The sequence below is a fragment of the Anomaloglossus baeobatrachus genome, chromosome 9 (assembly GCF_048569485.1).
Source record: "Anomaloglossus baeobatrachus isolate aAnoBae1 chromosome 9, aAnoBae1.hap1, whole genome shotgun sequence".
In the NCBI taxonomy this organism is placed as follows: domain Eukaryota; kingdom Metazoa; phylum Chordata; class Amphibia; order Anura; family Aromobatidae; genus Anomaloglossus; species Anomaloglossus baeobatrachus.
The window spans coordinates 205,500,981-205,517,364 of NC_134361.1; the positions used below are offsets into that span (position 1 = coordinate 205,500,981).

Below are 16,384 nucleotides of genomic sequence, written 5' to 3' on the forward strand. Positions count from 1 at the left end.
AGTTAAAACATGAAATTACTAACAAAGATTCATTGCAGTGAAAGATTCACCTAGCTAAAAATTAAAACCTCCGAAAAAAAAAAACAAACTGAAGAGAAAGCGGGAAGTTTATATTAAGAAAAAAAAAATAATCGGGTTTAACAGGGAGCGGGGCTTACAAAATATATATACTTACACTTTGAAAGTCAGCAAGATTTGCTTTCAAAAGGTTCTGTTTCTTCTTGAAAAAAAATAATTAAATTCGCAATTAAGTTACCACTAAACCAGGAATTAAAAGAGAAGCGTACTATCACAAATACGTGTGCGGCAGATACAGATGGGTCAAAAGTCGACACCCAAAAGGAATCGGGTGTGCGAGGACAATATATTTTTTATTTATTTATTTTTTTGTATTTTTTACATTTTTTTTTCTTAAGTGTCACGTCTTACAAGTCTGAAGAAGAAAATGTTAAGGTTGCTTTTTTCTTTGTCTCAAGAACATCTAAATATTAAAAATCTGAAAAAAATCCCCACTATTAGGTGTGAGAATAAAAAAAAAGAAAGAAAAATATATGACAAGTAAATAAATGACGAATGGGTTTGCCCCTTCTCGAGACATCAAGAATGGAAATAGCCAGGATGTGAACGTTTTTTAAAGAAAATTCATCGGTGTCAGGTAGTCTCGCACTCCACAGTCTTTCCCCCCACGCAACACAATTGAAGCCTTTGGATGTTCGGACTGTGAAAACTACTGCAAGGGTCTACGGTAAAGATGTGCTAGTCTTCATTTATGGCGTGTTGTGATGTCAAAGCGGGGAAGGCCCCAGAATACTGGGAGTGGTGGTTTGGTTAATATATATATATATACGTCAAAGTTCCGCCTAGGTAAAGTGTCATGGACGTGCCTTGTTTTTCCATGTCAGACGGTGCACGATACAAGAAACAAGGCGACACATAGCTACCGTTCCCAAAACATCCTACCGGTTCGGTGGGTTCCGGTCCGAAAAGCCGTCACCCGTTCATACAGATTACAGGGGGAGGGGGGTTTCTTGGGAACCTACCATAAGTCAATTCGAGCAATATGTATATAATAAAGAACAAGTGTTACATCAACAATAAATGCCCACCCACCCCTTACCCCCCAAAAAATATATATATCCTAGCCGGGTAACCAAAACATTGCAAAAACAGAATGAATATCTGCTACTAAACCCCTTCTACGTTACGTGCGCTTAATTGGTTGAAGCCAGCAATTGCTCAAAATGACCTTTCTGAAATCAAACACAAAAAAGCATAAAAAAAAAATAAATAAATAAAAAATAAAATAAACAAATAATAAAAAAAATAATAAAATAAAATCTTCCGTATATGCCGAGTTTTTCGCGCCCGTCTTGGATGCAGGCAAAACGGGCGTCGGGAACAAACGCGCCAAATGTGGAAGATATATACGGGTTTAACGTCAGAAAGGTATTTCGCTTGAAACAATTATGTGATCTAATATATGAGATTAGCGGTTACTTTAATTAAAATGTCAAGAGAGATTACGGTTAGTGAGAAAACATTTCAACAAAACTTTCTGGCGAGGGCGGAAAAAAACGGTTTAAATTGCCGCCGCTCACCAGCTACGTTATGTGCGTACAACACATGATAAAAAATAAAAATAAATGATAAAAATCAAATTAATAGTGGATGTTCACGTGTGATTAAAATTAGTTGTGAAATGCGATAAAAATATGAAAAAAAAAAATTAAAAAATCACTAGTTGACACTTTTGGGTGGGAACTGGCTGTTCTTTTTTTTTTTCTCCCCTGTGAAATATCAGGACAGGTTCCCCCCTCTATGAACAAAACAGTTTTTGCCCTCTGATACCCTGTGGGCATGGGCACGATCCTTAAAGGAAATCGTCATAAGTCCGTCCAGGCGGCCATAGTAAGTAATCAGAGGAGAATTTTCGTCACGACTCCTCTGGACAATGTATTTGATAACAATGCCTAAAAAAAAGAGAAGAGATCCGAGCAGCGGGGCATCGGTGGATGCCGACGTCAGAAAGCGGCTTGGCATGACTCCCGTTAATATCATCAGCAAAGGTACAGAATGTCCCAAGCCTCTTATGCCAGGCGTTGAGGTTTGAAGAGACCATTGTAAGGTTACCTCCCTTCTGTTGTCAACAGTTTGGAGTTCAAAACGTCAGAAAGCGGCTTGGCAAGACTCCGTTATTACAGAATGGAAAGGGAATGCCCCAAGCCTGTTATGCTGCCGAAGCTTTGACATTTGAAGAGACCATTATAACGTTACCTCCCTTCTTTTGTCAACAGTTTGGAGTTCAAAACGTCAGAAAGCAGGTTGGCATGACTCCTGTTATTAATGAGTGGGAAGGGAATGCTCCAAGCCTGTTATGCTGCCGAATGTTATTTTTTTGCTTTGACATTTGAAGAGACCATTGTAAGGTTACCTCCCTTCTTGTGTCAACAGTTTGGAGTTCAAAACGTCAGAAAGCGGCTTGGCAAGACTCCCGTTATTACAGAATGAGAAGGGAATGACCCAAGCTTGTTATGCCGCCAAATTGGATTTTTTTCCTGCTTTGACGTTTGAAGAGACCATTGTAAGGTTACCTCCCTTCTGTTGTCAACAGTTTGGAGTTCAAAACGTCAGAAAGCGGCTTGGCAAGACTCCGTTATTACAGAATGGAAAGGGAATGCCCCAAGCCTGTTATGCCGCCGAAGCTTTGACATTTGAAGAGACCATTGTAACGTTACCTCCCTTCTTGTGTCAACAGTTTGGAGTTCAAAATGTCAGAAAGCGGCTTGGCAAGACTCTCGTTATTACAGAATGGGAAGGGAATGACCCAAGCTTGTTATGCCGCCAAATTGATTTTTTTTTTCTGCTTTGACGTTTGAAGAATCCATTGTAACGTTACCTCCCTTCTTCTGTCAACAGTTTGGAGTTCAAAACATTGGAAAGTAGCTTGGCAATACTCCTGTTATTACAGAATGGGTAAGTGAATGCCACAAACCTGTTATGCCGCCGAATAGTATTTATTTTTTTTGCTTTGACGTTTGAAGGAACCATTGTAACGTTACCTCTCCTCAATCAACAGTTTGGAGTTCAAAACGTCAGAAAGCAGCTTGGCGTTATTACAGAATGGGTAAGTGAATGCCCCAAGCCTGTTATGCCGCCGAATGGTATTTTATTTTGTTTTGAAACTTGAAGAGACCATTGTAACGTTACCTCCCTTCTTTTGTCAAAAAGTTTGGAGTTCAAAATACAATAAAAAAAAAAAGAACACAAACATGCAATGTAAAGGGCCGGTTAGAGCACCGCAACACTGCAAAACCATTCTATCAACTGTACATTGGATAAATCGGCTCAGCTCTGCCGAGTACACGCCGAAATCCTTTCTGGTCGAAGTGGGACAGAAGGTGGGGGGAAAAGTATGGAGCAGGGACTGGTATCAGTATCGTAACCATTGGCTTTTAGTCTGCCAATTGCCCCCCTGTTCTGGGTGGGTGGATGAATACAATGCTTTGCTCAACAAAGGATGCCTAGGGTCATAAACTTTTGTATTGTTTTCCAAGATGGCGTAAAGGGGAATCAAACGGTACCCAAAAAATTAGCCCCCCCCTCGGAAATGGCTCGTAATTAGTCCCCCAAAACTGAGATCATAATATGGCCAACAGTTAAGCAAATCAATTCTAAAGAAAGAGTGCCTACAGGATTTAGAAAACGTTATCGTGCTAAAAATGTATTTCTTAGTTGAGATCTAGGTAGCAAGATCTCAACTGAGCGCTAAAACAAAACATGGTGCTACTAGGAGAACTGAGCATATAGTGTAAGGATCCTATGGTGTGAGCGAGCGAAGAGGCACAGTACTCAGTTCATTTTAGTGGTGGTCTCAGCACTCGGACCCCCCATAATGATAGCTACACTAAAGCCCTTTTAAAAATTGGCCAAACCCACCATTTTTGGTGGCATCAGGCCACTCTGATGGGTTTTGGGGCCTTTGCAAACACCCGTCGGGATGATAAAAGGTCGAAATTTCAACACTCGACCCTGTCTTGATTACACAGACCGTGGAAGCTAACGAAGCCCCCCTTTTCTTATTTTGAGAAGATGGGTACGGAGATCTCTTAAAAATTGTCCTTACTACGAGTATAAGTAATGTTTTGTCACAAAGTGTAAAATAAATACCGATAGGGAGTAAAAAACAATTCATCAGGATGGCAAAAAACGAGGTGGTACCCCCCATATTTAATAGGTGGGGGATACGGTAAAAGCTGATCAAGGATTTAAGAAGCAACAGAGCGTTAAACATCCGACCCCTAAGGATGGAACAGTGGCTTATCCGACCATTGCCCCCAGAAAATGGATAGATACATGAAAACCAAATTTACAGTGGAAGTCGGGGGAAGAAGGGGAGGAAAAAAAACAAATCTTTCTAGATAAGTGGACTGCATTCGTATCGGACAGTCCTCTCTTGCTGGATGCAGCCCGCAGTCTAAGCTTAGAGAAACCACGTAAAGACAAACTAAAAGATGGGAAGAAGAAAAAGTTAAAAATAATAATTGGGTTTGTTTCCTAAGGAGGATATGGAAAATTAGGTTAGTTTCCTAAGGAGGATATGGAGAATTGGGTTTGTTTCCTAAGGAGGATATGGAGAATTGGGTTCTTTTCCTACCAGGAAAATGGAGAATTTGGTTTGTTTCCTATTGGGGAAATAGAGAATTGGGCTTGTTTCCTAAGGAGGATATGGTGAATTGGGTTTGTTTTGTAAGGGGGAATTTGAGAATTGAGTTTAATTCCTACCGGGGAAATGGAGAATTGGGCTTGTTTCCTAAGGAGGATATGGAGAATTGGGTTTGTTTCCTAAGGGGGAATTTGAGAATTGAGTTTGTTTCCTACCGGGGAAATGGAGAATTGGGTTTGTTTCTTATGGGAGAAAGGGAGGATTGGGTTTGTTATCTACCGAGAAAAGGGAGGATTGAGTTTGTTTCCTAAGGGGGAAAGGGAGAATTGGGTTAGTTTACTACGGGAGAAAGGGAGAATTGGGTTTGTTTCCTGAGGATATGGAGAATTGGGCTTGTTTCCTAAGGAGGATATGGAGAATTAGTTTTGTTTCCTACCGGGGAAATGGAGAATTGGGCTTGTTTCCTAAGGAGGGTATGGAGAATTGGGTTTGTTTCCTACCGGAAAAATGGAGAATTGGGTTCAGTTCCGACGGGACAAATCAATTGGGTTAGTTTCCAAAGGGATGAAGAGAGAATTGGGTTTGTTTCCTACTTGGAATTGGGATAATTCCTAAGGGGGGAATGGAGACTTGGGTTCGTTTCCTACCGGGAAAAGGGACAGGTGCAGAGCAACAGGCTGCAAGCCTCCTCAGACAGAGAAAAAGCCGATGGGCGTTTCTTTCGTAAAAAGGTAATAATAAAAAAAAAAATCTAATTTTTCGTTACGTTTTGGAGACGTGGGCGCCAAGCGAGGATTCCAAAACGGAACGCTGGACACGAGGGCGAGATCTGCCCTCTCCCTGTTCGAGTGAGTTACACGTCCGGAGTACAGTTCAGAAACGGCCACAAACCTTCCCCCCAGCAGCGGCAGCGTTCTCGAAGGAATACTGGGTCTGCTTAGGATGCAAATGTGGCTTATTTTTTTTTCTTTTTTAACTAAATATATATTTATAGGTTACATAAATAGATCTCTCTCTGCCTCTCTCTGTACATAAAGTCTGTGCACAAACGTATGCATATTCACAATATACACAGTGAGCCTTGTCAGACAAGTCCTAGATGCGTACTCGGTGCGGCGCGCGGACCACGTTATGCACATACAATCATTCACAGTACATCTTCGCCAAAAACTTGAGGTTTAACCTTTTTTTTTTCTTGTGTGTGTGATGTCAAGCGATGTGTGGTGCGAGCGTCTCTGCTGGCCTTGGATTTATACCATTTGCCAACCAGTAAATTGAGAGGGTCACCCCCAGTAGCCACCTCGACCCCCCGGTTTCCTTCGAACGTTGGAGCAAAGAGTGTTCCTCGGCGTCGAATGGAACGAGGACGGCTCTGTCGGAAAAAAGCCGGCGCGAGATATTGCTCCGAACGGATGAAAGAAATGGGAGGAGGCGAGCGAAAAACGAAATCACCCAGCAGAAAACACAGGCTTGACCTTATTAGAAGGCAGGAAAAATCTGCCCATGACAGTCCTCTTTTTCCTGAATGTCCCCTTTGTACAAAGGCCATATTTATATATATATATATAATTATTTTTATATATATATGTACATATAAAAAATAATATTAATAAAATTCTGACAAAAAGTCCCACATTTTATCTACAGGATTGGGGTAGTCTGGCAGGCGGAGTCAGGAGGAGGCGAGTGTCAAGGGGGAGGTGCAGCTCCCGGCTTTCCCCGCCGCGATGCTTAATACTGAGAATCCATCAGTACGTGTTTTTTTCTTATTATTTTTTCCTTTAATTTCTATATTGCAACTTATTCCTTCTATGGCCAGGAACAACTAGCAGCATTGCAATATACATCAGACCGGAACTTATTCTGTACTAGCTTTTTTTGGGTCCGATTACTCGCGTCCGGAACCGGGATGCCACCGAATCAGCATTTTTTCCGAGTATGTGGGCAGCACTTGACAATCAGAGCACCATAGAAGATTTTGGTTAAAATGTGTGCAAAGGGATCACGTGCAAACATGTTGCAGCATTTTTATGTTTTTGTTTTTTGGGGGGGTTGGTGGTGGTATCTCTGTACCTCCCCAAGACACTCTCCTCCTCCGGTGTTGCCCTGTATTCTCCTGCACTGCTCACTCCTCCTTCTGGAGGGCTGTTGGACCCAACTTTTCGTCACGGCAGTTGTCGCCGCCATCGCTGCTTATTCCTGTGTAGTGAGAGGTGTTGCCATTGCTGCAAGGCTCGCTGCATTCCCGGGGTAAGGCACATGCTACAGTTTGAGGGCTGGTTTCTTCCTCGGGGACTGCATTTCCACTGGTCCCATTCACATGGGACGGGCTACGGCTGTCGGTCGATCCCTAGTGTAAAATAAAAAAAAGTGAGAGGTGAAGGTGTGACCCTAAGATGTCTCATTAAGAGCACTGCATGTAAACCCCTCAGACTGACCATGACACTGCATGTAAACCTCACAGACCGTCCATAACACTGCATTTAAACCCCACAGACTGACCATGCATGTAAACACCCAAGACCAACCATGACACTGCATGTAAACACCCCAGACCGACCATGACACTGCATATAAACTCCATAAACCGACCAGGACATTGCATGTAAACTCCATAGACCGACCATGACAGTGCATGTAAACCCCATAGACCGACCATGACAGTGCATGTAAACCTCACATACTGTTCATGCCAGTGCATGTAAACCTCACAGACCATCCATGACAGTGCATGTAAACCTCACAGACCATCCATGTAAACCTCACAGACCGACCATGACAGTGCATGTAAACCCCACAGACTGACCATGACACGGCATGCAAATCCCTCAGACTGACCATGACACTGCATGTAAACCCCACAGACCGACCATGACACTGCATGTAAACCCCACAGACCGAACATGACACTGCATGTAAACCTCACAGACCGACCATGACACTGCATGTAAACCCCATAGACCGACCATGACACTGCATGTAAACCCCTCAGACCGACCATGACACTGCATGTCAACTTCATAGAACGACCATGACACTGCATGTAAACCCCCAGACCAACCATGACACTGCATATAAACCCCACAGACCAACCATGACACTGCATGTAAACCCCACAGACCGACCATAACACTGCATATAAACCCCATAGACCGACCAGAACATTGCATGTAAACCCCATAGACCGACCAGGACATTGCATGTAAACCCCACAGGTCGACCATGTCACTGCATGTAAACCCCACAGACCGACCATGACACTGCATTTAAACCCCCCAGACCAACCATAACACTGCATATAAACCCCATAGACCGACCAGAACATTGCATGTAAACCCCATAGACCGACCAGGACATTGCATGTAAACGCCACAGGTCGACCATGTCACTGCATGTAAACCCCACAGACGATCCAATGTAACGGCAGCTGTGGATGATCTATAGACCAAATTCTTACCTGTTTGTTCACTTTTTTGTTGTTTTTTGTCACTTTATTAACAGAGTTGTTATCTCTTCCTCGTCTGAAAACACAAACAAAAAAGGGCTTATCAAAATAGATGATCACAAATAAAAAAGTGATTTCGGAGACCCCAAAAAGTTGTGCACTCACCCTTTTCCTGGACCCCCAACAGAGACCACTTGCATGCCGAAAGCTCCCCGACCTCGGGATGGTTTGCTGCCGGCCCACTGACCTACCACCATTCCCGCGATTTCCAGCTTACCTCCTTGTGGAGGAATTGGATGAACTCCTGCATTGGAGAAAGGAAAAGTTACGAACAAAAAAAATACAAGGGAGCGTGAACTAAAAGACAGCACATACTCACCTGAAAAGCCTCGATTTCTTCCCGGCGGGGGTGGTGGCATGGAACCCATGGCTCTGGGATACAGCGGCACGGGGTAAAACGGTGGCATCATAGGGGGCATGAACGGTGGCGGTGGCAGAAGTGGCGGAGGAGGTTGGCGATTAAGATTGATCCCCTCCAAGATGCTCTGTCTCATCTTCTCCACTTTGGCTGCCTGCTCTGCCTACGGGAGGCAATTGTTGGATCTCCGTCATGATGGCGCCACGTTGCAGCGCCAATCCAAGACATCGGCAAATCTTGACTACTTACCTGGCCGTCGCACAGTTCAATCAATGGGACCTTCTCGCGGCCGGCTCGGATTAGCTTGCTCTGGAAAAGCTTTCCGTCAAAGTAGATCCAAGGGCAGCAGTGCTCCCAAGGGACCGGCTGGCCGCAGGCGTCGTTGGCAAATAGTGCAGTGTCCACCCCACTCATGAAGAGAGCCGCCAGCTGCACTCCACGGGCATCCAGCTTCTCAATCTGCTCGGGGAATTAACACCAGCTCGTTACTTCACCTTAGGAGGCGCCCTTTTGTTAGGGTTTCTCGAGTCGTCCATCTCTTACCTTGAGCTCTTGGAGTTGGTCGGGCTCGTAGAGTTGAGAAGATACGGCTTGGGCTAAGAAGGCGTCCAGCTCGTGCCTCAGTAATATCCTCCCTCCGGGCCACTGCATCATATATCTGCGAAGAAGAAGAGGCTGTGACACCTGCATGTCCAAAAGCCCACCGACCAGCCTTTACGCCGTGCAATCAGAAGCCCCCCCGCTCCTCACCGCAGCACGCAGCACATCAGGAGGAGATGGGTGGGCACGTTGGCTGGATTTAGCATGCTGGGGGTATCCGCCTTCATGCACGCCAAGAAAGCTCTCATCCTTCGGTTCTTGTCTTCTACAGCTTTGCCGAGCCATAATTTCTTCAAATTGGGACATGTCCATTCTCTAAAGGTCAACGCTGATACCAGTTCTGGTGTTTGAGGAGACTTTCCTTTATAGGCGGACCATTCCTTGATGATCACTGGTGGAACTAGGGAGAAAAAAAAAACAAAAAAACACAGCATAAATTTCACAAAGTGTACGTACATGCTCATTTTGCCCTCCATGGCCGGTCGATGAACACCTTCTGTAGGTGCTGCTGTTTGTTTTGCACTTAACCCTTTCACGACCGGCCGATTTTTCGCTTTCCGTTTTTTTTTTTCGCCATTCTTTTTCTGAGAGACGTAACTTTTTTATTTTTCAGTCAATATGGTCATGTGAGGGCTCATTTTTTGCGGAACGAGCTGTACTTTTAAATGAAACCATCAGTTTTACCATATTGTGTACTAGAAAATGGCAAAAAAATTCCAAATGCTGAAAAATTGCAAAAAAAGTGCGATAGCACTATGGTTTTTGAGATATTTTATTCACTGTGTTCACTATATGGTAAAACTGATGTGTGGGTATGATGCCTCAGGTCAGTGCGAGTTTGTAGACACCAAACATGTATAGGTTTACTTTTATATAAGGGGTTAAAAAAAAATCGGAAGTTTGTCCGAAAAAAGTGGCGCACGTTTTACGCCATATTCCGTGACCCGTAGCGTTCTCATTTTTCGGGATCTTAGGCTCAATGACGGCTTATTTTTTGCGTCTCGAGCTGACGTTTTTAACGGTACCATTTTTGCGCAGATGCTACGTTTTGATCGCCTCTTATTGCATTTTGCGCAAAAGTTGTGGCGACAAAAAAACGTCGTTTTGGCGTTTGGAATTTTTTTGCCGCTACGCCGTTTACTGATCAGATTAATTGATTTTATATTTTGATAGATCGGGCGTTTCTGAACGCGGCGATACCAAATGTGTGTATATTTTTTATTTTTTTAACCCTTTAATTTTCAATGGGGCGAATGGGGGGTGATTTGAACTTTTAGGTTTTTTTGTTTTTTTTTAATTTTTTAAAACTTATTTTTTTACTTTTTTTTTTTATTTTACTAGTCCCCCTAGGGGGCTATTGCGATCAGCATTCCGATCGCTCTGCAGTATCTGCTGATCACAGCTGGAAGGCTGTAAACAGCAGATACGCTGTCTTTCTCTTTTGCTGTGCCCCGGGCACAGCGAAAGTGAAACCAATTCATGTGTAGTACAGGAGTCATCACATGACCCTGTACTACCATGACAACTATCGGGAGTCACGTGATCGCGTCACGTGACTTCCGGTTTCGGCGGTAAGTAAAAACTTTACCGCGATTGCGCTTATAATGGCGCTGTCATGTATTGACAGCGCCATATAAGGGGTTAATCGGCACGAGCAGATAACGATTCTGCTCGTGCCTAGCAGGCACACATCTCAGCTGTGAAAATCAGCTGAGATGTGTGCCGATCGCGGCATGCTGCCGCCGGAGGACCGCGGGCAGTAAGATTATGTCATTTAGGACGTAATTTTACGGCCCGCGGTCGTTAAGGGGTTAAAGGGTTATTCCAACCTTCCCAGATGGTTATATTGTTGGATAGAGCTTGTAAAAACAAGCACTTTTGCAATTTACTGCCTGTTAAAATATGCAGCCGTTTACGAGATATTAACACTTTTCTCTTTACAGCTCGTTGTCTTGGAAACCGACCACAGCTGTCTAGCTCGTTGTCTTGGAAACAGAACACAGCTGTTGTCTAGTTTAGCAATCTTGGCCATTTTCAAAACAGCCGCTTACAACCTCAAAAGAAAACTGGCGCACGTTCTGCTGTCAAGCAGCGGTGGTCGGTCTCCAAGGCAACAAGATGTAAACAAAGGAAAAATGTTAATATCTCAAGAACGGCTGAACATTTCAAGACGCAGTAAATTGCAAAATTGCTTGTATTTACAAGCTCTATCCAACGATATGCCGATCTGTAAAGGTGGGAATAACCCTTTAAGGGGGGTATCACCTCTTTAGTGCCGCGTTTGACCATGAATAGTCATGAAATAAGAGCAGTGCAGGGAGGATGGCACAAACAGCAGGCAGAAATATCCTTAGGAAGATTAGATAAGGCAGCTTAGCAGAACAAAGGATTTGTGTAGAGCAAGCGGGAAAAAAATAGCCAAGACGGGAAGTAAACAAGTGTCGTAGACCACCGGCGGTGTATTATCTGAGCTATAATCCTATAGGAATATAGACAAGAAAATGGCCATAAAAATAAGGAATGTAACGGCTTACCGTCTACAGGCAGGCGACGGCGCATGGCGAGCCGCTCCAGGCGCCTCTGGGTCTCGGCGAGGCTAAAAAGGACACCGTATACATACTGGCGAGCCGGGCGGAAGAGGATGGCCGCCGGTGGAAGGTCAGCGTTGCACTCATCCTCTATGCAAACAGGCAGTTTTATCTCACCCTATGGGGAGGGGGGAAAAGACGCCTGATTAAGGAGATACTATACCCTGACCCCCTGTCTTATTAGGTGACATATTTCAGTAAGTCCCAAGCTAAGCTTAATCAGAGCATAAACCTTACCTTGGTCAGCACATGGTAAATGTAGGGATACATCAGACCACGGCGATGTCTATGTTCGGCCACCCGTAAGACTTCGGGGGCCACAGGAGGTAGAGGTGGGGTGGTGATGTCCATGTGGTTCCTTGTAGCCATGGACAGCAGTGATGGAATCTGTGACTCGTTGTGCCCCATGTTCTGGCCAGTCTCTCCACCTCCGGACTGGTGGCCCCAGTTCTGGGACAGCTTATCACCAGAGGATTCCTCCCAGTTAGTCTTATGTTGACGAGTATCCGTCACGTGACTGCGCAAAAGAAATATGAAAAGGATTAACTTCCCATACGTGACGTTGACCTTGAACGCTTCACCCCAAACCAAAATAAGTCACGTTCCCCGACAGCGGGTGACTTACTTGGACGCGGCGCCGTTTTGGTCTTCATCAGAAGAGGAGGAGGGTGACGATTCCTGGCCTGATGAAGTGCAAGGCTTCAGAGATAAGGAATTGGGGAACTTGGAAGCGGTCGTGTCGTACGGCAGGGACCAGCCAGAAAACGGGCCGCTTTTCAGAAGGTTGTCATCGTGGAAGTGAGACAAGTCGCCCATATGGTGAGGAGGAAAAACAAACCCAGAATTGGGGCCGGAAGGAAACGGGTGGTGCTGATACTGCAGCTTTGGGTGCATCTGGTGTCCAAACTACAAAAGAAAATAAGTTTCATGTATTGTCATTTTCCAGACCACTCATAGTCTGGCGGTCCACATTTTACCCTGGGAGACATTCTAATGTCACTGCAGAGAAAGCAGCTGCTGTCAGACACAGCCAGACTCCCCATAGAGAAGGCAGATATGGTTTATTTCCATCAACAGAGTAAGCAGCTGCAGGAGCTGCTGTCAGACACAGCCAGACTCCCCATAGAGAAGGCCGATATGGTTTATTACCATCTGCAGAGTACGCAGCTGAAGGAGCTGCTGTCAGACACAGCCAGACTTCTCATAGAGAAGGCAGATATGGATTATTACCATCAGCAGAGTAAGCAGCTACGGGAGCTGCTGTCAGACACAGCCAGACTCCCCATGGAGAAGGTAGATATGGTTTATTACCATTTGCAGTGTAAGCAGCTGCAGGAGCTGCTGTCAGACACAGCCAGACTGCCCATAGAGAAGGCATCTGCAGAGTAAGCAGTTGGAAAAGCTGTTGTCAGACACAGCCAGACTGCCCATAGAGAAGACAGATATGGTTTAATATCATCTGCAGAGTAAGCAGCTACAGGAGCTGCTATCAGACACAGCCAGACTCCCCATAGAGAAGGCAGATATGGTTTATTACCATCTGCAGAGTACGCAGCTGCAGGAGCTGCTGTCAGACACAGCCAGACTCTCCATAGAGAAGGCAGATATGGTTTATCACCCTCTGCAGAGTAAGCAGCTGCAGGAGCTGCTGTCAGACACAGCCGGACTCCCCATAGAGAAGGCAGATATGGTTTATTCCCATTTGCAGAATAAGCAGCTGCAGAAGCTGCTATCAGACACAGCCAGATTCCCCCTAGAGAAGGCAGATATGGTTTAATACCATCTGCAGAAGCTGCTATCAGACACAGCCAGACTCCACATAGAGGAGATATGGTTTATTACCATTAATAATGGTTTATTAAGTGCATTTTTGAAGGGCTGACAGTGCTTCCTCCTCTAGACCCAGTGATCATTTGAGGCGTGGAGAGGTAGCATGAGCTGCAGGGTCCTAGCAGACCCACATCAGCTCTGGGGTTCAAGCAAGAGGCCAAATTTACCCTGTAACTGGGGCTAACATACCAAAATATGATAAAAAAATAATTTCAATGTTGAAATGTCCCCTCAAAAGGTGGGGGGCAAAATGTGTGAAATAAATGAAAAATTAAAAAAAGAATAAACCCCCCACAACCAATAAATAATAAATAAATGGGAACAACGGAACACAATTTAAAATACATATTTTTTTAAAAAATAATGTAGCATACATTCATGGGTTTCTGTATCCCTCAATGAAGAGATAGAGAAAACATTAGCCCATGTTACGGTCACTGTAATAAGGGGCATCGGCCATAAATTAAGGAGCAGCTTCTCAAATCCTGGACAACCCCTTTAACAACAAATACTAATCACAGTAGGTTATATAAAACAGGATCAGATACCGTGCAGGGAGGGAACACTCACCATAGGTTTGCCCATATGTACTCCGCCCATTTGGTTGTGTGGTAGAGGGGGAACGCCAAACTGATTAGGTCCATATCCTGTAACTAAGGAAAGCAGGAGCTCAGCGCTCTGACCCTGCGGTAAGCACGGCACACACCAATCACTCCCGACATACTCACCGATGAAAGGAGTAGGACTGAGCTGAGGGGGGCGCTGCTTGGTGGCAACTGAATAATATTCCACGGCTTTTTTAAATCGTTCAATTTTATCTTCTGTCCGGGACTAAAATGCAAAATAAATATCTGTCCAACATTTCTGGGTTGTATGACATGTTCATTGTTTGTACCCCTCCAATAAAGACTTCATGTCCCATAATGCCTTTGGCTTTACAGTCTCAATGTCTCCTATGTGATGTATATACAGCAGTCTCATTGTTTCACATGTGATGTATATACAGGAGATTCAGTGTCTTCTATGTGATGTATACTGCAGTTTCAGTGTTTCCTGTGTGATATATATGCAGCAGTGTCAGTGCCTCCCATGTGATGTATATACATCAGTGTCAGTGTATCCCATGCGAAGTATATACAGCAGTGTCAGTGTCTCATGTAATGTATATACAGCAGTCTCATTGTTTCCTATGTGATGTATATACAGCAGTCTGTCTTTTACATGATGTATACTGCAGTTTGTGTTTCCTGTGTGATGTATACAGCAGTTTCAGTGTCTCCTGTGTGATGTATATAGGAGTCTCAGTCTTTGATGTGTGATGCATATACATGCATATACATCTGCCCAAGAGCAAACATTTCTGGGTTGTATGACATGTTCATTGCTTGTAGCCCTCTAATAAAGACTACATTTCCCATGATGTCTTTGGCTTACAGTCTCAGTGTCTCCTATGTGATGTATATACAGCAGTCTCATTATTTCACATGTGATGTATATACAGGAGTTTCAGTGTCTTCTATGTGATGTATACAGCAGTCTCATGTGTGATTTACATACAGCAATGTCAGTGTCTCCCATGTGATGTATATACATCAGTGTCAGTGTATCCCATGTGATGTATATACAGCAGTGTCAGTGTCTCATGTAATGTATAAACAGCAGTCTCATTGTTTCCTATGTGATGTATATACAGCAGTCTCAGTGTCTTTTACGTGATGTATACTGCAGTTTCAGTGTTTCCTGTGTGATGTATACAGCAGTTTCAGTGTCTCCTGTGTGATGTATACAGCAGTTTCAGTGTCTCCTGTGTGATGTATACAGCAGTTTCAGTGTCTCCAGTGTGATGTATACAGCAGTTTGTCTCTCCTGTGTGATGCATACAGCAGTTTCAGTGTCTCCTGTGTGATGTATACAGCAGTCTCAGTCTTTCATGTGTGATGCATATACAGCAGTGTCAGTATATCAACATGATGCTATCTATTGCCGTCTGATGTCTAACTCACCTGCGAATGTCGGAAAATCTCCTTCCCCACAGCGTCGAGATTAGAGGCGTCTTTAATAGTTGCCACATACTCAGAGACAGCTTTAATAACCACATCACAAGGTGGCAGGACAAGCTGGTGAGCACGGACCTGCAAGTAAGACCCCATTTGATCAAACAAGGAGCACAGACGTCATATTTCCTTTCTGGATGCCGACCTGTCAATCAGCGTCCACTGCAGACAAAAACCCTTTTCCAATACAATTCATTTAATATCTTGACGACTTGTCTTCTGTTCCTCTTTGCTTCGTATTTCGTCCACCCACAGATTCCTCCTTTTGCAGCCAAGTTTGCTCAAATGATAGCAGGAACCTCATAACTGATGCATGGGTCCAGGCAGACCCCGGCGTTCTCATGCTGGGGCTGAGCATTGCACTGTGCACATTCTGAGCAGCGCTAATGATGTTGCAATGTGCTAATTTGAATGGTTATATTTCAGGCAGACAGACGCAGAGAATAACGCTCTCTGCCTGCCTCATATTATTACAGACAGACACTGAGAATAAAACTCTCTGCCTGCCTCATTATTGCAGGCAGACAGACGCAGAGAATAACGCTCTCTGCCTGCCTCATACTGTTGCAGGCAGGCAGACGCAGAGAATAACACTCTCTGCCTGCCTCATATTATTGCAGACAGACGCAGAGAATAACGCTCTCTGACTGCCTCATATTATTACAGACAGACACTGAGAATAAAACTCTCTGCCTGCCTCATTATTGCAGGCAGACAGACGCAGAGAATAACGCTCTCTGCCTGCCTCATACTGTTGCAGGCAGGCAGACGCAGAGAATAACACTC

The 16,384-nt window shown here is 44.4% G+C and overlaps 1 protein-coding gene across 1 annotated transcript; it reads right to left on the reverse strand.

The window, feature by feature from the left end:
- Positions 1-524: 524 nt before the first annotated feature.
- On the reverse strand, positions 525-15,694 carry FAM120C (family with sequence similarity 120 member C). The gene is made up of 13 exons (XM_075324919.1): positions 15,548-15,694; positions 14,273-14,375; positions 14,115-14,197; positions 12,340-12,620; positions 11,952-12,231; positions 11,661-11,832; positions 9,277-9,526; positions 9,070-9,184; positions 8,776-8,985; positions 8,488-8,689; positions 8,274-8,412; positions 8,121-8,184; positions 525-7,013 (listed from the first exon to the last, which is right to left on the reverse strand). Exons 1-13 carry the CDS (start codon positions 15,692-15,694, stop codon positions 6,789-6,791), a joined length of 2,271 nt encoding a protein of 756 aa, XP_075181034.1. The 3' UTR covers positions 525-6,788.
- Between the last annotated feature and the right edge of the window lie 690 nt (positions 15,695-16,384).